This window comes from Sander vitreus, chromosome 7 (assembly GCF_031162955.1).
Source record: "Sander vitreus isolate 19-12246 chromosome 7, sanVit1, whole genome shotgun sequence".
Lineage (NCBI taxonomy): Eukaryota > Metazoa > Chordata > Actinopteri > Perciformes > Percidae > Sander > Sander vitreus.
This window is the reverse complement of record NC_135861.1, coordinates 7535417-7562073: the sequence shown is the minus strand read 5'-3', so window position 1 is coordinate 7562073 and position 26657 is coordinate 7535417. Positions and strand designations below refer to the sequence as shown.

Genomic DNA, 26657 nt, shown 5'->3' with positions numbered 1-26657 from the left:
CAGCGCTACAAACTGTTATGCTATGAGTGTTCAAATTTTCACAGTACAAAAAGCACCGGGGGGAAAACGCTCCGAACAGAGCTGCGAGGGCCAGATCATATATCAAGAGATGATCTGTGCTGGGCTCAACATTATATATTTTCCTTTTAAAGAGTAATTATATAGCACTTATTGCCCATTTGTTGTAAATTCTACATTACTGTAGCACTTCAGTATGTTGTAGGAGGTTATTATTACACCGGGAACATACTTCATACATAATGCATTTGTGTTTCGAAAATTGTGTGAAGAATTTGCAAAAACAAACCTATTAAATTACAGTAATTATTTATTATTAGGTATTAACTGCAGTACTGTAACAAATATGTTCTTGTATCTCTGACTCAACTTTGCCAAAATGATGGCTTTTAAAATATTAACAGTCTGCAATTGTCTCTACATTTTGGACCTCTAACAAGCATTGTGATTAGTGTTTACAACATAGCCCAATTTAGCATCAATATTTGCTAAGCAGTAAAGCAGAAACTGTTAAGGCTATAAACGAATGCATGATGAGCAGTGGTGGAAGAAGTATTCAGATCCTTTACTTAAGTAAAAGTACTAATACCACACTGTAAACATCCTGCATTGAAAATGTTACTTAAGTAAAAGTACATATCATCAGGAAAATGTACTTTAAGTATTAAAAGTAAAAGTACTCAGTTCAGAAAAACTTTAGAAAAACTTTTAGAAACTGGAAACAATCAAAACTGTTCTGTCAATCAACTAAGTGTTTAATCGGCTAATCATTTCACTTGTAGGCCTGTATATTGTTGGGTAGTTTCATTTATATTAAAACATCTTATTTTATAAACTACATGTGTTTTGTGCGCAAAAATCTTAATTTGTAAAGCTACTAGTAACTAAAGCTGTCAGATTAATGTAGTGGAATAAAGTTAAAATATTTCCCGCTGAAATGAAGTGGAGTGGAAAGTGGCATGAAAAGAAAAGACTCAAGTAAAGTATAAGTACCTCAAGTTTGTACTTAAGTACAGTATTTGTGTAATAGTACTCAGTTACATTCCACCACTGATGAGTGATTATCAAAATCATGTCAGCTGTGCATCAAATAAATTCCCTGCTACATAATTGAAACAATGCAAACACAGCAGTTCTGCCGTGGTTGTTGGTTTTTTTAGTGTGGTAACACTACAGATGCCAGTTTTTGCCCCCTGAAAGACGATGAGTCGAATCATCTGTTGGTGACCCCTCAGTCGAGTTTTTGGTCAGTCAGTGTGCATTACAGTGCATTATATGTTACACCCACAAAGCATGATAAACTAGACAGGGTCCGTGTGTATGAAGACGGGTCGGGTTTCCGACATCGCTGCAGACCCCTGATGCACAGAGGACAGTCTTCCCCAGTTGAGAGCTGTCCCTCCCCCCAGGGATAGAGGGTGCAGTGAGCATCCACAGCCCTGGGAAACAGCGAGGTCCAGGCAAGGGGTGCTGTAGCTGCGAGCCACCTGCACCCCGAGCCTCTCCAAGCTGACTTAGAGCCGTTTACGGCGCATTGTCACGGAGGAAACACAGGGAGACGAGGAGATCTTCCCACACCGTGATCTGATTGTCAGATAATTTATAAAAATTATTATTAAATTCAAATTGAAAAAAAATCGGATTTGGGTACAGCCATAGAAGAAATGCAGTAATGCACCAAAAAAGGCAAGGAGCGAGAATTGACTGCAAGCTAGGAAACACGATATATATGCATCAGCTTTGCAATGTTTTATGTGGAAAAAAAAAAAATACACTTTCACATTAGAGTAGCATAGGAGTGAGTGCCACAACTGGCAATTCTTGCAGTGTATTGCAGCCTTACCTAAGCATGAGATTCATTAGCTGAAGCCCTTCCCCTCTGAGGAAGCGGTCCCGATTGGCTGCCAGCATGAGGCAGGAACACAGAGCATCGAAGAGGTTCTCCATCATCTCCTGCTCCTCGGCTGTGGACGGGTTATGACGTTTGAAAACCTGAGAGGAAGGGAACATTTAGAAAGGAAACCCAGGCAGGCATGTGGCTTTTGCGTGAGAAGGACATGGACAGGACGTGGTGGTCGCGACACTAGTTGCAGTCTTCGCCTGAACAGAGGTGGCGCTAATGAGAAAAGGCTACCGACTTTCCTATTTCTACGGACTAGAAGAAGAAGAAAATGGTAAACAACGGCAGAACTGGCAGCAGCATTGCCGTCAATGCTTCGATTTGATTCGATGACCTACTTCGTCGGATCAAGCCTTTCATTCACCATAAAAGAATTCCTCTTAACCCAGTAAGTTTATAAGAGAGACTTGCAGTCACTCTGAGAGTTCTGGTGTCCAGTTACCCTCGAGCTCGTTCAGGCTTCCCGTTTCCGCTTTGTTGCGCGCCGCTGAAAAAAATAAATCCTGGCGCGCCAGCGAGATCTACGTCATTTTGACGTCTCATTGGCGCGCGCAAGCTCAGCTACCTGCGAGGCTCAAATGGATGGACGGGTAAATAAAGGCCGTTTTATGGTCCTGCGTAGAATCGACGGCGTACCCCCGCAGACCCCTCTGCGTCTACACGTGCACCTAACCGTTAACTACATGTTGCGGCCACGCACGTCGCTCGGCCGTGGCTTGATAGCGTTGCATTTCCCCCCGACTCATTTCCTGGTTCTCCTTCTCCATAAACAACATGAAATCAAGGAGAGGGTTAACTTTTCCTGCTCCAGATGTCCCACCGTGGTCAGAAAACACAGGGGAGACACTTTGTTTCTCTCACTATGACTCTAGAGTCACAACTTGCTCCGAAGACAAATGCCCCACACACGAAACACACACCAACGCACTAGTAAACAAAGAGTTCCGCGACTGACCCTCCGGAAACCACACACCCCCTAGCGTTCTGGCGGTGAAATGCACCGCGATGCAAAGAAACACATTCAACCCCGACGCAGAATTCCGAAAGGGTCACGACGCCGTAGGAGCGATGGCGTAGCTACGGCGTGGAGTTTGCACACAACTGTAAAACGGCCTTAAGAAGGATAGTGGTAAAGCAAACTAAAGAGAGAGTAAAAGCTAAATCTTACAGATAGTTGCTGCAGTAACACATCAATGCCATCCATCTCTCCCAATAATTCTCTGGTATCTGTGGAAAAGAGAAAGAAAAATATAGGGGGAGGAAGACAAAGAGATAAAAATGGAGTAACAGGACAACAGGGAGATTAAAATGAGATGGAAAAATAGGGAGCAGAAGGGAGGACAGAAAACAGTCTGAGAAAAAAAAAAGTCTAAGTGAATAGATGAAAGAAAGCAAAAGAGAAAAAGAGGGAGTGCTCCAAAGACATACAATAAACACAAAACCCTGACTAACACGAAAATAGTCAATATACTGAAAAAAAAAAAAAATAAATATATATATATATATATATATATATATATATATATATATATATATATATATATATATATATATATATATATATATATATATATATATCCAAACAAGTTATTCCATCTAGGCCTGAGTCTTAAAATGTTGTTTAAGGTTACACAATACAATTCTACTTCTTAATGGCCCCAAACGGCAGTGAGAGCCACATTTCTTAAATTTAAGAATGTCAACACCCAGAAATCCTGTAATTTGACATCAGGAAGTGGCAGGATGTACACCCATGTTCACCAACAAAACTGTGCACTTTGCATTTGTTGCTGAAGGCAGTAAAGTGTTCATAACCAACAGTAGCTACAGGCATAATTAATTAGTATGGATGAGATGCTCTTCTCATTCCCAGCAGCAAGTAGTTTTACATTATAAAACCCTTCAGAGTGGAGGTTTTAAGTCACATTTTACAGCAGGAAGTGATAATTACATTTAAATTAGCACATCAAGGATTCTCCCAAATTGTCATTTTCTTAATCATGCGATTTGCCTTATTCTCACTTCAAGACACTGACAGTATTATAATAGGGAACATTATTCATGGGAGCTTGTTTCCTTTTTTTTTTTGTTACATTTTTATTTGGATTTGAAAGGCAGGAAGAAAAGGATGAATAAAGGTAGCACTGGTGAAAAGGAGGAGACTGAGTGTAAAATGTGGCACGACTTCCACTGAATATCAATATGGCTTGTACCATTAATCAGTCCTTCCAGAAAAATGCAGAATTTTTTTGTGATTGTTGTGGGCAAAATTCCTTGATTATGCGGCACGTTTTCTTAAAAAATGCGATGAATATGCGGGATATTTTGGCAATTTTATGCGATGAAATTGCGGGAACTTGCAAAAACTGCAGTTTCATCATGGCTTCATCGCGGGGTTTGCAGCTTTTCGCTGATGTTCACGTCGCGTAATTACGTCACTTCATAACGTTCCCATGGCAACAGGGGAAAATGGCTGCTCTTGTGTGAAGTAAACGCAACATTTATGAACTTTCTGCTAAGATATACGTGACTTTTTTGCAACGAAAATGAAGGGATTATGAAATCATGAAAGCCCTGCATATTTTGCGCGGAAATCGGGCAATTTATGCGGCGAAAGTGCGGCGTATTTGAAAAAATGCAGCCCCCTCATAAATATGAGGACTTTGGCTGATTATGCATTGAATTATGCGATCGCATAATCACATTTTTCTGGAGGGACTGATTAATGACGGCCTGATAGCCCTGTGGCTATCTAAGGCTTTACAGGGTTTCAGTGAGGGAGGAAAAGGGTGGAGAAGATAGCAAATAAACAAGGAGAGAGAAAGTAAAGAAGTTACACAGGAAGATAAAAAAAGGGAGTGGGAGGAAGAGGAATGGAAAGGAGTTAAATGGAAACATGAAAGGTAGCAGGAAATAAAAGAAAGTGATGAAGGAAGATGACAGAAAAAAAGAAAAACGGAGGGAAAGGACAAAGGAAGGAACAGGAAGAGCAATGTGACATGAGAAACAGTGATGGGAGTGGTAATAGAGAGAGATGGAAAGGCTACAAAAAGGAAAGAGGTAAGATGGGAAGAACAGACAAAGGAACGGCTGAAAGAGAATAAGAATAATCCAAAATGGGTAGAAAAAAGGCAAGGATGGAACGACAAAGGAAAGAATAGAGGAAATGAAGAGAGGCCAACGAAAAAGTGTACGTCTAACTTCATTTAGAAGCCACAGACCATTTAGTGAGACACACTTACTGTCATTGTTTTGTAGCAGGATGGCCAGGATTTCACTGCAGTACAGCTTGTTAGCATCAAACGGCATCTTTGTCTGAGAGGGAAAGAGACCAAATTCCAATTAGTGCTGCAACTAACGATTTTCTCGATTAATCGATTAGTTGTTTGATCTATAAAAATGTCAGAACATGGTGAAAAATGTGGATCAGTGTTTCCCAAAGCCTAAGATGGCGTCCTCAAATATCTTGTTTTGTCCAAACCTCAAAAGATATTCAGTTTACCGTCACGGAGGAGAGAAGAAACTAAAAAATATTCACATTTAAGAAGCTGGAATCAGAGAAATCGTATTTTTTTTAATAAAAAAAAAAAAAAATTACTCAAACTGATTAAATGATTATCAAAATAGTTGGCGATTAATTTAATAGTTGACAACTAATCGATTCATCGTTGCACCTCTAATTCCAATTACCACTCATCTTGAGAAACTCTTTTATCAGAGTCCAGAGTATTAGAAAATCACTTTATTATAACAAAATATGCATTTTTTTTTTTTTAAACCATAAGCAGAGATCCTGCCTCGTAAATTGTATTTGGTAGTGGTATACAGCAACAGCAACGTTAAATCTTTAAACCTCTGCATCAAATGGCTCACATTCCATTGCATGCATATAACAGGGTTTATGCAGGTTTCAACAAGTCAAATTTAAGACTTTTTAAAGACCCTTTTAAGACCTTTATGAATTCAATTTAAGACCTCTATCACGACATGAAAGTAGAACAAAATGCAGAGTCACAAGTACTTGCAAAGTAAACAAAATTATTAAAACTGAATAAAAGCGACAGAGTAATGATCTGTACATGTACGGCAAATTATATTTGGACTAGCGAAAGAAAGAACTACAACACCACAGAATAAATAATAAACATTTCAATGAGCATTAGAGGTAGCGTTGCATGAACGTAGGAAAAGTAAGACCTGTTTAAAATCATTTAAGAACTAGAACACAATACTTTGCGAATTTAAGGCTTAAACTTTAGATTTTGAAATGTTAAGACATTTAAGACTTTTTAAGACCCCGCGGAAACCTTGATACAAGCATATGCTTTTAAAAACTACTTCAACCTAAATTACCGCAGCTAAAAAAATATTGAAACTTTCCAAACACATGTCAGTCACATTTCATTGTTCATAACAGAGTAGAAAATGTGGTTGCTACAGAAATGACTCAGTAAAGGTAGCTATACAGCAATAATCTCCACCTACGTACTGAGCCTAAAATGTGATTTGAAGGAAGTAAAACAAATAGAGTGATACAATTCACTAATTTGTTTCTAAAATTAGTCAAACTGACTGACATTATTTATTATCTCCACGGGATCATAGTAAAGCAAGAAATTGCCTAAGCATGAATGATTTCTATTTACGTGTTTGAGAAGAACCTGATGTAATACCACATGCAATTAGTTGTGGAACAGAAGGTTTTGCAGTAAAGGTAAAGAAAATATCTAGGGCGGCAACTAACAATTACTTTCTTAATCTTTTAATCTAGGGGATATTTGACATCAGAAAAATTCCCATTACAATTTCCTACAGCCCATGAAATCTCTTGTTTTGTCTGACTGACAGTATAATGTTAAGAAAAGAAAAAAATGTCCAATTTTCCCCATTTATCGGATTAATTTTCTGTCACTCGACTCATCGATTGACTGACTAATCATTGCAGCTCTAAAAATAACTTTATCCAATACTCTGCCGCATTCTCACCTTGATTCTCTTGAGCAGCCACTGCATGAGTCCCTGCTGAGCTGCCTCGGTGCACAGGCCTGGTCTGAACTCTGCCATATTTTCTACGATAGCTGCAGAAGATGGAATATCAAAAAGATCAAAATTTCAGCCTTCACGTTTGGTGTCTGCCCTGCTAAAGTATCAAGCAAGTCACTAGAAACTTACTGGCTCCAGGGACAGCGCTGTTGCCGACACCTTGATTTCCTGACAGAGATCAAATAAGTTGGGATGCACTAACCTAAAACGGTGGATCGATTCTGCTACCGATACTGATCTCCTAAGTGGACAGGTTATCAGGAAGACATGACTAATCCCTAATACAGTTCCTTACTCAATGTCTGGGAAAGCACTGATAATGGATTAGTATCAGCAAATGCATTCAGTTGAGGTATTGGGCAGGAAACGGAGTCGTGCAAACACACTACTGATTTGGTGTCAGACTAAGACTGTACATTAGTCTCAGGCTGTCACACATGATATCTCAACTTAAACACAGGTGGTTGGATGTTAGGGCATTTTCAGCATGAGTGACGCACTGATTGATCCAGAGGGGAAAGTCAAATGACAGGTTGAAGTGACATTTGTAAATTACCCAAAAGCAGACTTATCAGAAGAAAAATACAGTTTAAGGCTCATGCTTTCTTTATATTAGTGTGTCTGACTTGGTACATAATACCACTTTCGTGTAGTCTATAATCAATGTTAACTCTACATTTTGAAGGAAAGTGAAATACAAGTCAGCTTTTTATAGAATCATCTGGGTTCTCTCCCAGCTACTTCCAATATTAGAAATCTGCCTCTGCCACATGATATCTCTATCAGAGCAGACTGTAGCAAAAGGGGACAGAGAGAGAAAGAGATTATGGGGTGGTGATGAATGGAGGGAGAAGAGGAAAACTAAGGGGAATGGAGGGGAGGCAAATAAAGGGAGAGGAAAAGCAGAAGGGGGGCAAAGGGGTGGGAGGACAAAGTCAAAGATGAGGGATGGACAGCTGAGGGAATGAGGGAACATAACAAGAGCACAACAAACATGGTAAAAAGAGTTGGGAGAGAACAAAAAGGACATAAGACAAACAAAATTACAAAATAGCAACAACTGGAGAGAGGGGCAGCAGATGACAGAACTGGATGGAGAGGGAGGGTGCTGAGGGAGAGAGAGGGAGGGCCTTTATCAGTAATTCAAACAGAGCAGACAGACAGCATCCTGGTGAACAGCAGGCTCAGAAAAGAGCAGCCAAGGCAGACAAAAGGCTTATTCAAGCTTGGAGAGCTCCCTTGATAACATAAAACACACACACACAAACGTGAATAGAAGACACACAGGCACTGCTCCCTCGAAATAACCCACACTCGCACACAAAGCCAAATACACACACCTAAACAGCCCTCCTGACACTCGGCCTCAATTTGGCAAGAAAAAAGAAATCAAAAAAGCATCTCAGTGGACTCATTCAACACAAAAAGAGCTGAGAGGCAGAAAAGTCTGATTCATGTGAGGCTAAATACAGAGACCATGAGTTATCAAACGATCTGTTGGCCCATGCAATATCCTCGCCCTCATGCCTACATTTAATGCCACCAACCCCGATTTTGACTCTCCATAACTAAGAGTTTATACCTCGGATTACAAAAAACTGTTTTGAAAGTGCTTCCTCTTCGCCCAAACATTTAAGCGAGACACTGACGGCTTTCTTTCGCTGTCACTGAAAAAGTCTAGGACACTTGGCAGCAGGGGAACATGCTGTTAAAGCTTAAAGAATACAAATAAAGTTAGTCTACGCCCTAACCCAAGTCCAGCTGGACTTCCTGTCACTGTACTGCATAAAGCTCTAACACTGGCTCATACACACCTTCAAGGCATACCTCCCTATGGAAGGGCTTGTCATGTTTCAGCACTAAACAACACAGTGGTGATTAATTATTCTTACTCTGAATATTCAAATATTGTAATACTATTGTTGATTTGTACTTGTATTCTTTGATGGCCAACACAGAACAGACACAAAACTACTGTGATGCTTTGTTTTTTTCTACACCGACTAAACTTCATATACTTTTCAACCCTGCAAAAATATGAGAAACAAAAGGACAGCAACAGTCTACATATTTCATTCCTGGCATCTGCTTTGTTAGTCAGTTTAACTGGTCTAGGATACAGTTCAAAACACGATGAATGTTTGAACACAGTATGCAAGTTTTCAGCGGTTTGATTCAGATCAGTATTTTTGCATACATTGGGCAGGTGACAGTGGAATGTCTGTAGCTCTGTGTCTGTCTAACTATTTCAGTAAATCTATCTACCAAAACTGTGGTCACCTACACCCTTAAGTTTCTGGACAAAGACACTGTTTGGTAGTATCGGACACAGACAGACAAGACAAGACAGACGCTGGTCATATAATTAGAATATCATGAAAAAGTTGATTTATTTCAGTAATTCCATTCAGAAAGTGAAACTTGTATAATGTATACATTCATTCCACACAGACTGATATATTTCAAGTGTTTATTTCTTTTAATTTTGATGATTATAACGGACAACTGATGAAAACCCCAAATTCAGTATCTCAGAAAATTAAAATATTGTGACAAGGTTCAATATTGAAGACACCTGGTGTCACACTCTAATCAGCTAATTACCTCAAAAAACCTGCAAAGGCCTTTAAATGGTCTCTCAGTCTAGTTCTGTAGGCTACACAATCATGGGGAAGACTGCTGACTTGACAGCTGTCCAAAAGACGACCATTGACACCTTGCACAAGGAGGGCAAGACACAAAAGGTCATTGCTAAAGAGGCTGGCTGTTCACAGAGCTCTGTGTCCAAGCACATTAATAGAGAGGCGAAGGGAAGGAAAAGATGTGGTAAAAAAAGTGTACAAGCAATAGGGATAACCGCACTCTGGAGAGGATGGTGAAACAAAACCCATTCAAAAATGTGGGGGAGATTCACAAAGAGTGGACTGCAGCTGGAGTCAGTGCTTCAAGAACCACCACGCACAGACGTATGTAAGACATGGGTTTCAGCTGTCGCATTCCTTGTGTCAAGCCACTCTTGAACAAGACACAGCATCGGAAGCGTCTCACCTGGGCTAAAGACAAAAAGGACTGGACTGCTGCTGAGTGGTCCAAAGTTATTTTCTCTGATGAAAGTCAATTTTGCATTTCCTTTGGAAATCAAGGTCCCAGAGTCTGGAGGAAGAGAGGAGAGGCACAGAATCCACGTTGCTTGAAGTCCAGTGTAAAGTTTCCATAGTCTGTGATGGTTTGGGGTGCCATGTCATCTGCTGGTGTTGGTCCACTGTGTTTTCTGAGGTCCAGGGTCAACGCAGCCGTCTACCAGGAAGTTTTAGAGCACTTCATGCTTCTTGCTGCTGACCAACTTTATGGAGATGCAGATTTCATTTTCCAACAGGACTTGGCACCTGCACACAGTGCCAAAGCTACCAGTACCTGGTTTAAGGACCATGGTATCCCTGTTCTTAATTGGCCGGCAAACTTGCCTGACCTTAACCCTATAGAAAATCTATGGGGTATTGTGAAGAGGATGATGCGATGCGCCAGACCCAACAATGCAGAAGAGCTGCAGGCCACTATCAGAGCAACCTGGGCTCTCATAACACCTGAGCAGTGCCACAGACTGATCGACTCCACTGGAGACTGGAGACTCCACGCCGCATTGCTGCAGTAATTCAGGCAAAAGGAGCTCCAACTAAGTATTGAGTGCTGTACATGCTCATACTTTTCATGTTCATACTTTTCAGTTGGCCAACATTTCTAAAAAAAAATCCTTTTTTGTATTGGTCTTAAGTAATATTCTAATTTTCGGAGATACTGAATTTGGGATTTTCATTAGTTGTCAGTTATAATCATCACAATTAAAAGAAATGAACATTTGAAATATCTCACTCTGTGTGTGATGAATATAATATACAAACTTTTTGAATGGAATTACTGAAATAAATCAACTTTTTCATGATATTCTAATTATATGACCAGCACCTGTGTATATACTACGTAACTTACAAAGACATGATATGACATTATGGAGTGTTGCTTATATTATGTCTACTATGAGTCCAGTATATGGCAAAGAGTTTTTGGGGTGATGAAATCATAAACTCAACCAACATTAACTAAAATACAATTGTCTGTTTATGTTGATGGCAGCTTGCTTCAGGACAAACAGCGACATTTGTCAAGGCCTTGGAGTACATCTCCTTACCCAGTGTGTTATAGATGCCATCAGCCTCCTCCTTCACCTGTTCATCCAGCCGCTCCATATTCTGCACCAGCAAGGCCACCACCTGACCCTCCAACTACAAACACAGAAAGATCAAGTTCAGGGTTCTGACACATTGTTACCACACCCAGAGGCAAATCCAAGTTCATCAAGGATGAAACACTTCATTCCTCTACATAAGTGCTATAAACCTTCTCAGAGTTTCCCTGACAGAATTTTCGTTACACCAAATAGATTTGTTTATTGATTAGTGACAGCACTAGGGCTGGGTAGCGGTAGGCCTACTTGATATTTTTATAGTTTTGCTCGCAGACAATCACCAAAAGCGTTTCATTTTTGAATGCACTGTGTGATTGGCCCACTACCCCAGCAGCTACAACCCATACAGTCTGTGGTGTGGTAAAATTGAGTGTGGCGTATTTGACAGATTTGGCAGTTCAGCTTGCCAAAATGCTACTAAAATGTTAGAAAATATGGCTACACCACACGCCTGTGGCATCTAATAAAAATCATGTGGATGGGGAGGAGTGGTGGTGGCATTTTACGCAACCGAATGCTACCATTCACATGATGGCTATCAAATGAAGTAGAATATTTTTAAATTAAATGTAGTACTCTATTGGCATTGGTATGACCACTTTAAAAAAGGTACTTTTTCTTTTCTTTTTTTTAACGATACCCAGCTCTAAGTAACAATCAGTAACACATTTTTGCACTTACAAAGCTCATCTTGCATTAAAATGAAATATACATGGCCTCACTCAACACACAAACATGTTTCCCCAGCTCATCATGACTACTGTGTAATATGAAGTATGTTGGAGTTGGGCATATGGATTAATACAACCTTTTTTATTATTATCATTTTAAAAGAAGAACAGAACACTTTTCAAGTCTCTCCACTTTCAACGGTTTCCAATGTGTTGGAAGTATGAATACATATCTTTATATTTTGCAACATTATGTGATGATTGAGAAGAAAACAGACGAGCTCATTTCACAAAGAGAAAATAATGCAGAGGCAGGGATGGTAAAGTGAATGTTCACTTTTAAGCCTCAGTCTTGGCAGAAGAAACTTGGTTCCTGACTGAGCTTCTCCGAACATGTCCAAGTGTTATCAGTCAAGTCAAGATTGGAGACTCATAGCCAAACGGAGCTTGCGGGGTGCCGACTGGCTGAATAAGTCGACACAGATTTATGAGCCACAAGAGACCGTTGTGGATCATTTTGATTCATCTTATCAAGGATAACACCTGGCCTTCAGGCAACAAGGACAGAGGAGCTGGAGCTTACAGCAAAGAGGAGAGAGAAATGGATTCAACCAAGCCCTGCTGCCCTGAAACCGTTTCCCTTGGAAGCAGCTGTAAAGAAGAGTGTGGTGGCGCTCCATTGCATGGTAAATGGACTGCATTTATATAATGCCTTTATCCTGTGAGCGCTGCAGAGCCACCTGAGCTACTGTCTCGCCCACTATCACATCACAGGCAAATTCACACACACACACACAGTCAGGGGGATTTGACATTCATCCAACTGTCCTTACAATTGTTCCTGTCAAGATACTAACCAGCCAACTAATTAACAAAAAGAAAAAAAACCTCATGGTGTGCTCAGAAAGATGTGTTCTTAAGCCATTATTCCATCTTTTCAGTAGAACATGACATTACATTATTTCAACTAACACCATATTATACTGAAATGGAAAAGCAAATAGAGTAGAGTTTTGTTTGCATCCTCAAGCACATTTAGGTTAAACAATCCAACAAGAGAGCTGTGTACGGATGGGTTTTTGGAACTGGTGACAAATAAAGGAGTGCTGTGGTTTGGAGCAAGCAACTGCCTACACAGCAATACATTATGCCTCCTCTTTACTGCGTCGTTCAGTCCAGGTCATGAGTGCTAAACTAAAAGGCTGACATTTTCTCAGCTCTGACAACGCTCTGCTCGGTCTTAAACAAAAGCCAGCCATTATTATACAGGTTATTGGTTGTGGTTAAATAATGTGTCACATAACATACAAATCATTATATTTCAAATTCATATATATTACTGTGTGCCTCACTGTAATGTCTCTTTCACTTAACTACTGAATGAAAGAATAAAATATGTAATTAGACAGCTCAAAGACCCTTGAAACATCAGGTAAAACGATCATTCATTGTAGCGAGAAACAACTGCCCTGATGAATGCCACTGGGATGCAGCCTGGCTCAAAAAATGTCCACGTTCAAGCCAACAGATTCTTTAATGAAGTGTCATAGTGTCGGCCGCGAAGGAGCCGCTGCACACAGTTCTGTCCTCCATTACAGGAATATCAGCACATTGTTGTAGTTTGACCTTTGTCTGTGTCACTCTAAATGTCAGCACACATAATGGGGTATCAAAAATCATCCCTGGTTCATAGACAGCACAACATCGACAAAAAAAACAAACCAAGAGGGCTAAAAGTACAGAGAGGCGAGACAGATAGAGAATATGTCAAAAAGAGCTGATGCCAACAGACACAGCTGGAGCAAAAGATAGATAACTAAAAAGTGTTAGAGGAGATGCTAGAACTAGATGGTTGACATTACACTTTAAAATACTTTTTTCTCCCTTTGACCATGTTCTTGTCACTTTGTAAAATCTCAAATCTATTTCACCATCTATTGCCACAACAACTCGCACTGGTATATAGCTTAAATGTATTAATAAGAATTTAACCATGACAGAAAGCACAAAGTTAGTTAAGTTACAGTAGGTTCCAAAAGTTTAACAATTCGTTTTTTTATTTAACATAATTCTCCATTTAATAATCTGTTAGTGATCTCTTCGGCAGATGGAAAACAATGATTATATAACATCAATCAATATATCAAAAACTGACAGACACTGGCCTTGATTGATTAATACCGTTAATCAATCCTTTCTGTCTGGTTTGGATGCCAGAGGCCAGAAACTTTAATATTGACTACACAAATTAGCTGCCTCATCAATACCATCAAAGAATGATGTAAATCCTGAACTCACCAGAGCATCTATGAGTACCTCAGCTCCCTCCTCGCTCTCTTGGAGTGTGTCGATATCTGTCAGCTCCTGCAGCAGGTCCACCACTGCTATGGCAACATGTGGTTCAGGCTAAGGACAATAAGCTTGTGTTGGAAGAGTACTCCACCGGCTTTCCATTAAAATGGAAAAGGATCAAAAATCGCTGGCAAAGATTAATACGCCAGGGTATTCCCCTGCAATTACATAGTTTGGGTGCAGCATTAATACTTGTAGTTTGTCCCCAATGGACTTCTTTAGCAAGTTTAGTCTTTAAGCTTTTTGCGTTATATTTATTATCTGCTCTAGCTTTTCCAATGTTTTAGACAAAATGATGCAAAACTATCACAAAAAGGGACACAAACTGACTACAAAAGAGACCCAAAACAACCCCACAGGAAACACAAATGACAAAAAAAAGACAACACGACTACAAAAAGATGCAAAAACCCACAAAAAAAAAAAATCCCCCAAAGAGACACAAAATGTATGGGGAAAGTGCTCTTTTTTTTATTGAAAAACATAACATTTTGAGGAAGGATGCCTAAATCCCCCCCGCCAAATATGCGCACCTAAGTCTTCCACAAAGCTTGGGAAAACACTGTACGCCATTTCAGACTTCGGCTGCACAGGCACTACTTTGTAGTCATTGTTGGTCTCTCATAGGATTTGTTGACAAGAAAAAGAATAGAACATCACCAGACCTATTTCTTTGAAGACCAATGTGTAATACCAAACTCTTTATGAATTGATCAAAATTGACGGACTGTCTGAATCCATCCATAACTGAAAGGATATCTGTGTTTTCATGACTGAGGAGGCCCAGCAGTGAGTGGACGGAATTAAGCTCCACCAGCAGGTGGTAGAGGTCTGGCATTGTGGCGATCACGTGCATTTCCTGGATGATGTCATTCAGATCCAGCTCCGACTCCATGAACCTGGTTTAAGGAGCAAGACATCTTGGTTACCATTCATTTTAAACCATTTGGTGCAGTAGAGCTATTTGGTTATTATTTCATTTTGGTGATAGTAAGACACTAGGGCTGCAAACTAATGATTATTTTGGTAGTCGACTAATCTGTTGATTTTTTTTTCCCGATTAGTCAATTAGTCAACGATTATTTTTGTCACGCCCTCGATCTCTGCTTCCTTTGGGCGGCGCTCCTGTACCGGGCTCCAGTGCATGATTTACCTCACCTGCTCAAGTCTGTACACTGTAGAATAATGTTCTTACTAGTTGCAGATAAATAAGAATGTAAAAAGTTTCCGTAAGAGACCAAGTGTGTTATGGTGTATGCTTATTGCACAGAGTTGTGTGCTGTCACAGAGACGGTGATTCCCCAAACAAAGGAAACTCTGACGCACAGATGATTTAGCTTAAGCGGTAAATATAAGATAGTTAGGGTCACAGTGGCCTTGAGCAAAGTACATAATAATAGAGTAATAATAAGTGAAACAGGAGCAGAATGTACCACTTCGCGTGAGAGCAAATGACAACAAGACACAGTACAGTGGCATCGACCCTGGCGTGTGTTGTGTGAAGGTGAAGAACACTCCCTGTGCTGGAGAAAAGAGGGGGCCCAAGAAAGAAAGTATAAGAGATGAGTGGAAGTATAGATCGGGGCTCACTCGGAACTCGGTTTTAACGAGGTCAAAGTCGGAAACACGCCCCCTGACCTCGGATTTACGAGCTCGGAACTCGGACAACCTCGCAGTAGCCCGAGTTCAAAATCCAACATGGCTGCCCCCCGTATCAACAGTTGTGAAAGCTGCAGCAACATAAAGTTATAAGCACTTTTGTCTTGTGTCGTTCACACAGGCCATGGCACATGTCCAACTTCTATCTGTGGACATGTTGTTATGCTGTTTGCGTGCACAAAAAACTTTTAAATCCGACTTTTAAATAGAACGCATTCAACTCGGGTATGACGTCATTCCCAGCTCCGGCTTCCGAGTTCCGAGGTACAGAACGCGGCATTAACATAACTTCAGTTCCCTGTAGCAAACCAGGGGAAACAAGCCAGCCAATCGGGCACAGGGGGCGGGTCCATAGGCTCAGATTGGGGGAGGTGATAGAGGGAGTCTATCTGCCTGTGCAAGTGCTGCAGCCACTTGGCACTGGTCACACCTGCAGCCCATCAGGTAATCAGGGGAAGGCATTAAGAGAGCCAGCCAAAGGCGGCATGGGAGAGAGTGAGGAACAAAAGGACCAGAGAAGCAACACTGCAGGAGTTTTGTTGCTCAGTAAGGAGATTGGCTGGGAAAAGGACTGACCTCTCGCTCTGCTTTAAACCTCCACAGGACACCACCTGCCTGAAGACTGACCCCGGACGGGAAGAATCCTGGGTTAAAGTTTGTCCCACTAGCCTTTTCCTGACTAAGTTATTAAAGAACACTTTATGTTAAAGCTAAATGTCTCTGAGACTCCTATTTTCATTGTGAATCTGGCTCTCAAGTCCCCTGGGTTGCTACATCCCATAGCAAAAACATTTTGTTTACACTGAAATAGCAATATCTATGTAATTACAGTTCCATGGAAAGGGGGTATCTAACTAACAGCCAGTGTGGGAAATATTGAGTGATGCGGGAGCCAGAGAAAGATGAGCTCACGACACTCACACAAGCACTATTTGTTTCTACGTAAGATCTATATATTTAGCAGCCTATAATGGTAATTTTTTTTTTCCTCATAAAAGCGGTCTCCTGTCTTCGCATCTCTGACGTAACCTCTCACGCCCAAGTGAGGGAGCGGTACCGCAGCGTGTGGCAAATGTGGCCGTCGATTTTGTGACGAGACCGAATACGCTGCCGAGGTCTATCAACATAGCTTCGCCGACCGGAAGTGCAGGCGAGCGGGGTTAAGACCGTAAACAAAGACGAGGGCCAACATTAGGCTAAGGTTAACTCCTTGTCGGCTATCACTTCGCAGCATTTTCCTCGCCAATGTACGGTCTTCAGCAAAGAAAATGGATGAGCCTCGGCAGCAGATCACCACTCGTAAATGTATTATGGACTGCAACATCATGATTTTCACAGAAATATGGTAACAACAGCGCTGTGCGACAGAATCTGCGAATGAGGGTGACGCTACGAAGGCGAGACGCGAGTATAGATGACGTTACCTACTCACCCAGTAACTAATCACTCACCGACCCTCTTACACACATTGGCCAACTCTGGCGGTGTTTGGTGTTTTAAGCCCCCAACGTCGTCTTCCAGGCAGCGCTGCATGGAAGGTACTAGGGTTAGGGGCCTTGAAGTCGACGGTGGGGGGCTTAAAACACCATCGAGCAAGTCTGGCAGACTCGCTCTCTCCTCCTTTTCAACATAAAATAAAAAAAGGTTTGCAGGTCGCACAAGTGCGAGTAGTTTTAAAAATTACTCGCAAAAAAATGGACATTTGGTCGCAGTCTGGAGCCCTGCCCCTTAAGAACATATCTTGAATAACACGTGAATGAAATTATGTGTCCACAAATATTTATAATCAACGTCGTCGATTATGTCGACTAATCGTTGCAGCCCTATAAGACACACAGTATAAATTTACCAGAAATGTGTTTAAGCATTTGAGAAAAACTGTAATAAACATTGGTACGTCCACAAGAAAAGCTGGCTTAATTCACATAGAGTATGTCATTTATTAGCATGAGTTATAATGAAATCCTCAGCAAAACGTTGTGAACTGTCAGTAACGGACTTACTTCTCTGGGTTGTCCGGAAACTTAATCCTTAGTTCCTGATTTTTGTACGACCTTTTCTCAAAGGTCAGGATCATTTTCTTCACTGAACTCTCATCCACTGGCTCTGCCTGTTTGATTAGGGGAAGGAGAGAGAAGAGAGGAAAATATTTATGGGAAGACAGAGAGAAAGAAAGAAAAAGTGCTTTAATTGAGGCAACTGCTGCAATAAAGGGACATCAGGGTCACCCTAATTATGTGGGTGGAGCGGAATAGCCAGACGTTTCCTACAATCAGGGTGAATGTGAGAGGTTTTCACTGGAAAGGGAATGTGTTTGACCTGCTGATGGCTTAAAAGCCTGTAAAGTGTTGGGACAGATAATGACAGGTTAGGAAGTTACAATTGTCTGACATTATGGAAAAGTGCAGCACTTTGCTCTGAGTAACTCTTGACACAGTGAATACTTGAAAAGGCTGCAGTCTCTGATAATGAGAACACGATAATAAATGTTCAGTTTTCTAATGGTATAAATAATATGGCAACACTGGTACTGACAACGGGTTCTTTTCCCCCCAGAAACAACCACAGTGGAACTTTCCTGGTACAGACGTTTGTCATGAATCTTCCATGACGTTTTCACTATCACACAAGAAAACAGTCGAAAGGTATTTATGTTAAGGGTGGGAATCACCAGAGGCAGACATAAACATATATTGCAATTTATTATCTTTTTTCCAACTTCAAAATTTTTCCCAATTTCAAATGATGTCCCCAAAAGGAAACGTTGTCAACATCTGTTTTATCTGTTAATCTCACTTCAATTTTATCGCTGCAAAATGGGATTGTCAAGCAGACAAACTGCCCAACACATATATAATAGATCGACACTTAATAATAATCTGTGTATTGATACAGTATTGCCACAGAAGATATCGCCATCATATGCTTTATCGATTTTTTCCCCCACCCCTAATTCCTGTCTGTTACATTGGTTGTTTTTTTTTATTAACCTGCAATTGTGCGTTTATCCGTCAAAATGGACACAAATCTGCCAAGACGACATATAAAGTAAACACTAATTAGCTGAAATGAGGTCGGAGAGACACTGGAGAATAACATAACTATTTGCTTTTATCAGTATTTGTGGTAGTCATGTCTGAAAAGCCCCGCACTAGATAATAACATAACGTGCTATGGCATTCATTCTCTGTATGTTTAGGTTTTAATGTTTCACAAAAGGGTTTAACCTGAGCCAGGCCAAACAACAATGATAGCAAAACACACAGGTATCGGATTGGTACTTGTTATTGGCAGATACAAGAGTTGAGGTATCAAAATTGGTATTGGGAAGGAAAAAAATTGTATCGGAACATCTCTATTGCTAACATATTCCTACATCATGGTGCGGACAAGTAGCCCAGTGCTGCATTAGATATGGTGATATTTCCTCACTAATGAATTTGAAATTTTTGACAATGTCAACAATATCAACAACACAATGTTGTAGAACAACACCTGCAGAGACATCATAAAAGTGGTTATAATAGTATAACTGCTATTTATAGGTGACAGCAATAAGTATCTTGCTGAGACATAATCTGAGTGAAAATAATGTCAATAGTGTGTGCGCATGTTTATTTTCTGTGAGTTGACAGCGACAAGTAATTCCTGTAACAAATTGTGCTGCTCTTCAATGGTGAAATACACTGTTGTTTACAACTATGGATAAGAGAGGAAGACATTTGCAAATAAAGGCTTGAGATATTATTATTTATTTATTTTTAAAACATATGTAACAATTCTATACAATAAGTATATACAGTATAAGTATATACATAAATTGAACCCACCTCAGGTTCTTCTTCATCCTGGTCCATCAGTTTCTCCAGGATCTTCTTCTTGTCCAACGCCAGCTCCTCAGTCTCCCTCATGTCACCCCCTCCTTCCAGTCCTACTCCTGCTTCCCGGTATCTGGCCAACTCCCTGGCACTTAGCCCTTTCTGCTGCTTCCCTCCTCTGGAGTCCTCGTCTCTGCCCGCTGCCCCTCCATCCTCCTCCCTGGGACGCTTTGCTCCTCTATCAGGCTGCGAGAAGAAAGGAGATGTTGAAATTAAATGATTGTACACAGGAATTTGGTCTGTTTGGAAAAGTATATAATGTATATAGAGGGATGTTGTGAGGTCTTGAAATGACTAAGGTGTAGCTCATGTAAAATTATGTGAAACTTAAAAGTAGACAGGTAGTCTGTCTAACAATTATATATGTAATGTAATCTATATTATTTAAATTTTACAACCATTGTATTATAGGATGTTTATTGACAGGCCGGGGACTAGCTAAAGCTGCTCCATTTGCTGTACAGTTAAAGGGAACTGTCCACGACATTATAAACTAGCTAATAAAATAAACTAAACTAAACATTACATGCATAATAACTGATTCAAGATAAGTAATAAGATGCATCGTTATATGCCACAAGTATCTCCATGAACCTGACAAGACAGAAACAAACACGAAGGAAAATGCATCCGAACCTTTTCAATGAATCATTTGATGTGAAGTGTGTCTAGTACGTTAGCTAATAAACAAAACTGCACCAATTAACCTAACTGACCCCCCCCAGACAGTGTACAAATGCATAACTTTACGTGTTTGTCTTATGATTTTGTATGTAAACCTAGCTTAGGCAATTATAGCTAGCACCAGTGTAACTTAGTGTCGTAGCCTCTCTATTCATTATTTGCTGCCACACAACTTAGCTAGCTAGCAAACTGTCCGGCTAGCACGCTAACTGCTAACGTTATTTATCGATAAACGAAAAACTAGAGTTACTTTGGTCTCGTGCCATGCAGCGCTACACAAATGTAACGTTATGCAATTCACCGGCGGTTAACTAACTGACGTATACAGACACAACAAAGGAAATAACGAGACTAACTAAAGCCCGCTAACAGCCACCAGTAACGTTAACTGCTAGCAATGCTATAAACCAAGAATGAGACAAGTTAAGAGTTCTCCAACATTGCTGAGCGGAATAAGATGTCGAACGTTACCTGATAATTTAGGAGCTCTCCAACATCCATGTCTCCGGGTTAAAAACCTAAACGTGAGAATGTTTTGCTCAAGCTTAGGAAGTAAATCAGAGCGTACACTAGAGCAGTTTGCGATACAGATAACAACAAGACTTCCACCATGCACATGCTTGCCGTAAACCAGTTAGGTTCCCTGTTGTCGCAAGATACTGCCGTACATTTTTGATCACTATTTATAAACCATTAACTTATTTTTGTAAAGCTAGAAAAAAAAAAAACATCAAGTGATCCACCTAATAATGATTTCATCTTTTCATCCTTTACATTTTAATAAAAATGTTACAACATATGCACAGAGGTGCTTCAGCAAGATTTCAAATCAGAAATGTACTTATCCTGAAATATGTGTAGGAAAGTTAAGTAGCCTAATTAAGTAAATAAAGTTTATTTAGTATAGCACCTTTCACAGAGCAAGGTCACAAAGTGCTTCACAAAAGTGACATTCTTAAAATGACCATAAAACAGAAAGAAAACAAGACACAAACATATTTGTAAACAAATACAATGTAGTTAATTTGGGCTTTCTTTCTAGTGAGGCAGACTGGATTCAGATTTTCCAGTCCAATTTTGCCTCAGAGGATACCAGCTGTCACAACTCAAATCTTGGTCTGTGACACAAGGAGGCACACGAGTATGGACAACAACAAAGCTCACATTTGCATTTGTTTACAATAGTAATTCAATGTTATACAAACCAGTCAGTGGGTCAAGTCACCATAGCCGGTAAAACAGATGTGCACAGATGTATCTCATGCAGGCAGGGGAGAAGAGGGTCCTCATATGTTAAAGGGATTCATACTATTTTCTGACAAACGTATATATTCACAAGTGTACTGTCTGAAGGGATGTTTATACTTGTAGGCCTAAGGGTTAGTACAAGGGGAATGTAATAAATGTAGGCTGCAATATAATACAAATATAGCTGTGTAATAACTATTTCTTTTGTGAAGTTTAGAATGTTCAGATTTTGTTGACACTGTGTCAGAGAAGTGTTGATTAAATACTTTGGTCATTTTTGAGGCCATTGTTTGTTGGGTTATTGTGTTCTGCATTATACAGTACAGTACAGTTGTGCAATGTTATTGTGTCCAATCTCTTTATTGGTTAACACTCAGAAATGCCATATTTCTATGTATTTTCATACTTTTTAATGTGTCTGCAGTTTAAATAAATTAGATTCACACAGCAAGTTGTGCTCAAAGTAAGACAACCTGACAAAAAAATGTTTTTCCTGCAACAAAATCAGCTAATTTGTCAATCCTGAAACAAACCCCCTTAGTGATACAATTAAAATTAGACCTCATACATGGGGTGGCAGTAGCTCAGTCAGTAGGGAGTTGGGTTGCTGGTTCAAGTCCCCATACGGACCAAAGTATGGTGGTGGACTGGTAGTTGGAGAAGTGCCAGTTCACCTCCTGGGCACTGCCAAGGTGCACTTGAGCAAGGCACCGAACCCCCAACTGCTCGGGGGCGCATTTCCATGGGCAGCCCCCTCACTCTGACATCTCTCCATTCAGTGCATGTATAGGTACTGAGCATGTGTCTGTAATTCAGGCCTGTGTGTAATAACAACAGAGTGAAAACATTGTAATTTCCCCTTGCAGGATTAATAAAGTATAAATTAATTATTATTATTATTATTATTATTAAAATCCTTGTTTTAAGGGCTCAATTTTGCTGTATTCATTTCAGGAGAGCTTTATGTGCCAAGCTGTCTTATTGTTCCAGACAGGCAGAAAATCACCTTTTCAATGAGCATCATTGGGAAATGTATGAGTGGTGCATGGTGTAGAAGCCTCCATTGCCACTCCAGTCTCTGGCCAGTGATCTGTGACAGTAGAGCAATAGAAACACAATTTAAAAGGAAGGCCACTGCCAAACAGTCAAGCTTGACATCCCAGAAAACACAAGGGGAAAAAAACACTTGATCAAAGGAAAGAGAGAGAGAAACGGAGTGGAATGGAATAAAAGGGAGCAAGAGGGGTAAAAAGAGAAATTTATATGGAAATCCTAGACAGGGAGGCAGCTCAGGGAGAGCTCTTTTTTATGACTTTGACAACTTAATTTGGATTCAAAATAACTTTGTCCAATCATAAATTGAAATTATTAAATTTGTTAAGAAGTATAGAAGAGCATCTGAAACAAAACTAGATACATGTCATCATTTTACGGTGGATTGTGGTTGTTAAGGAGAAATATGTAACATATTTACTGTATTAAATCATAAAATGACCATGATGTCTTAAGATATTAAGGAAACATGCTTATACTTATTTCTCTGACAACAATGCTAAAGCCAATGTGTTCTCCTTTGAAATTTCCATTCCGGTCTGGGACATCAGTTTTTGTTTAGGCCACCACTACCCATTTTGACACCTCAGCCGGGTTGACAGATATGAAATACAAACCCAGCGGCTGCAGCCATAGAAGCAGCAACCAAACGAACTGGATCAACAGAGACAGATTCTACACGACCTAAATCAACCTCAGCATCTTTCTAAACAGTTGCATGACCAGAGACATGGTAAACATGGGAAATACATAGCAGACGGACACACAAAGTATTGTATATTTTCATATAAACATGTCAACCAGCAACCTAGAAATCAACTATGAATTTCCCCCTTCTGCTGCAGCTGCATGGAAGCCTTCATTATTACAAATCCTTTTTGTTCTACACAATGATTAACACATTGCACAATCCCTGAAGGAGCCAAAAGCTTTTCATACACAACTGTCTGCTTAATGACATCGCCTCATCATTTCCCTGCAGAATTATTCTGGGGCGATGCTGTAGGATCATTTCCACAGAATCATACCCCATTTCCTTTGAAACAGAATACAATTTCACACAAGCTGTGAGGGCTGATTGCATTAAATCACATGAGGTCAGTGTGATTGTATCATGCTGCGGAGGCCAACATAAGTGTGCTCAAAAGTCAGAGTGGATATGCTATTATTAAAAGACAGACAGAGAGAGATGATGAGGACCGATTGCACTTATCATTTCCCCTCGCTAAGTCAAGTGGTGCAATCAAATTATATTCTCTCCTCCAGGCCACATTTCCTCTGCATGGTACTTGCTCTTTTTTGGTTTTCGATTAGCAAAAGTTGTCGATAGTACCTGCTACCTTTTTTTGGTACCACCGCAGTCAAAGTTCCAAGCGAGCTGAGCTCACTCGACCCAGATAAAAAAATAAAATAAAATAAAGGCAGACTGCAAAACTACATCATACTCTACGGCGTACAATTGACAAAGTCCAGACGTTCCTCTGTTTGGTAGCTGATGAAAGGATCCAGCCAGTGTCGCGTTGAAGATGATGTTACAGCAGTTTAACACGCGTTACTATGGCAATCAGCTGAGGATCAATGAGGGGGTATTATCCGCAGTGGAAAACAAAATAGAGAAAAGCACCTGGTACCAAAAGTCGGCTGAGTTGAGTCATGCCAAAATATGCAGTGTAAATAAGGCAATATAAGATATGATTTGAGTTATGAATCCCATTTGAGCCATGTCACCCAACAACACACAGATCAAGATAAAGTACTTATCTAGATTTTCACAGTGAAGAGTCAATAAGTTGTGTTGGCCATGAAGTATAATTGTATTCTTTAAATAAACAAGCAACAAGCCTCTCTATAAACTCTCTACCAACCTCCCCCGCTAGGTAACCATTTGATTTGGAAAAAAGTTTAAATTAACAAAAAACTAGATTTATTCCGTCAGAGAAAAGTTAAAACCCTCTGAATGGCGCTTGACTCCTTTTTTCTGCCTAGTTTAATATGGAACCTCTTGTCTGTCCATGAAGGTTTATAACAATTCCCTATTGCAACGAAATGTATACATGGAGAAGTGCTAATGAAGGCAGTAGATCCATACCAGGGGGAAACCACAAGCCACCGGCTGATTAGAGCATAAGCCCTTCCAAGTTGTCACTTTATTTGGTCAAGTCATTCTGAGACTGTATGACGTCAAAATAGCATTACATTTTAAACTAATGCCCTTTATCACTGCTGCACCAATTTTTTAGTGACCCTTGGGTTAACTCTGAAACCTGAAAGACTATTTGGCAATTCAAATTCCTAATAACTCTAATATATTTTCTCATTCTTATTCTGCTCTTCCTGTACCTTAAATGTTAAAAACATAATCGGCAAGCACTTATTTGCATAGGTTGCATAAGGAGAATTCACTTTTTTTACATTGTGCTAACACAATGCAATGGGTAGATGGATACTGTACATGGTAGCATGGTGCTCTCCTAGAACACAGACAGACATATTTTCTGTAAATGCTTTCAAGGAAGCCAGCAAGTGTTCATTTCAAAGCGTTCCTAGACTGGAGGCTGCTGCCTTAACATCGTGACTGAGACAAAGAAGAAAAAGAGAGCGAGCGAGAAGGTGGCAAGAGGTAGGATACACACTAGACTTAAGCTATAAATGCATGTAGGAACAGTGTAGGAGGGGAGAGAAGGAGAGAGGGAGAACAAGAGATAAAGGAGGTGGAGAGTGGCAGGCAGAGATAAAGGAGGGGAAAGCACATTAATATTATCTCCATTATGAATGTGATGGCTGTGGTGTGCTGATGAACCAGGGGTAGCTAATAGGAGCAGCCTGCACACACACACACACACACACACACACAGTTCTTTGCGGGGTGGAAAATCCTCTGAAACACAATTTAGAACAAGATGTGATACAAAAACTCTCCAATGAAACTGATACAAGTGTTTTAGGTGGATTAGCAGCTCCTTATAGGCATGAAAAATAATTAACTTAATTAATTAACTTTCTTGTGCAGACAAAAGTTGATGTTTACATTCAGTGTTACTAACCAAAAACACGATGTGTGTATCCTCAAGGTCTAAAATATTGTGTCAAGTGCACTTCCCTCCTCCTAAGCTGATTGAGGGAAATTGCGTCTTTGTAAATTATAGAGTGTGATCTAGACCTACTCTAGCTGTAAAGTGTCCTGAGATAACTCCTGTTGTCATTTGACAATATAAATAAAATTGAATTGGTTAATCTTGTAGGGACCAGCTTTTTGTCCACAAATAGAAGGTGACACCCAACAACAAAACTCTGTTCTTTTCAATGTATTATGAGTTAATAGAAGTGTGGGTTGAGCTCATGGAAACAGATGTGAGATGTCAGTATGAGCACTGAGCTAACAGCTGGGAGCTTGCACTAGAGTGGGAAAAACACAGTGTTTGGGTATTTCTAATACACCTCGAAGGTGTGACCACAACAGGGACAATAATAACCTGCACCAGACACACTGAAGTGCCTTGCTCGAGGACACTTGACTGGCAGATGTGGTGGAAGCAGAGCGCTCACCATTTAGTCTCCCGCACCCTCCACTAGAGGTTTGAGCCATTAGTAAACATGTAGCGTCTAAGCATGTTGAGATATTCAGCATTTGATCACAAGCTCTACTACTTATCAGCTGTATTGCTATCAGGATACTACTGCACCAGTGCATTTAATTTATTTCTCTGAAGGGTGTGTGCATGATGCCACCTCCCCTATCCCAGACACCCTGAGGTGGCCTAAATAGTTAATGTAAAGACACTCCAATCCACATAAAGCCAACTAAAGACAGAAATAAAACAGGCAGCTCTGATTGTAAAATACTAAAAAAAAAAGGGGACGCCTGTGGTTGAACAACAAGCAAGATGAGATGTTTACTGTCAGTTTTG

At 40.2% G+C, this 26657-nt stretch overlaps 1 protein-coding gene across 1 annotated transcript in view; it reads right to left on the bottom strand.

Moving 5' to 3' along the window:
* Nucleotides 1–21086, bottom strand: part of ctnnbl1 (catenin, beta like 1) — a 70770-nt gene extending 49684 nt beyond the window's left edge. The window contains exons 1-10 of the mRNA XM_078254377.1: nucleotides 20920–21086; nucleotides 19717–19950; nucleotides 17890–17996; nucleotides 14987–15126; nucleotides 14174–14271; nucleotides 11148–11241; nucleotides 6905–6996; nucleotides 5161–5233; nucleotides 3087–3145; nucleotides 1862–2010 (exon numbers count right to left, since the gene is read on the bottom strand). Coding sequence (XP_078110503.1) covers nucleotides 1862–2010; nucleotides 3087–3145; nucleotides 5161–5233; nucleotides 6905–6996; nucleotides 11148–11241; nucleotides 14174–14271; nucleotides 14987–15126; nucleotides 17890–17996; nucleotides 19717–19950; nucleotides 20920–20949 — 1076 coding nt within the window. The 5' untranslated portion in view covers nucleotides 20950–21086. The remainder of the gene's footprint in view (nucleotides 1–1861; nucleotides 2011–3086; nucleotides 3146–5160; nucleotides 5234–6904; nucleotides 6997–11147; nucleotides 11242–14173; nucleotides 14272–14986; nucleotides 15127–17889; nucleotides 17997–19716; nucleotides 19951–20919) is intronic.
* Nucleotides 21087–26657: the final 5571 nt, after the last annotated feature.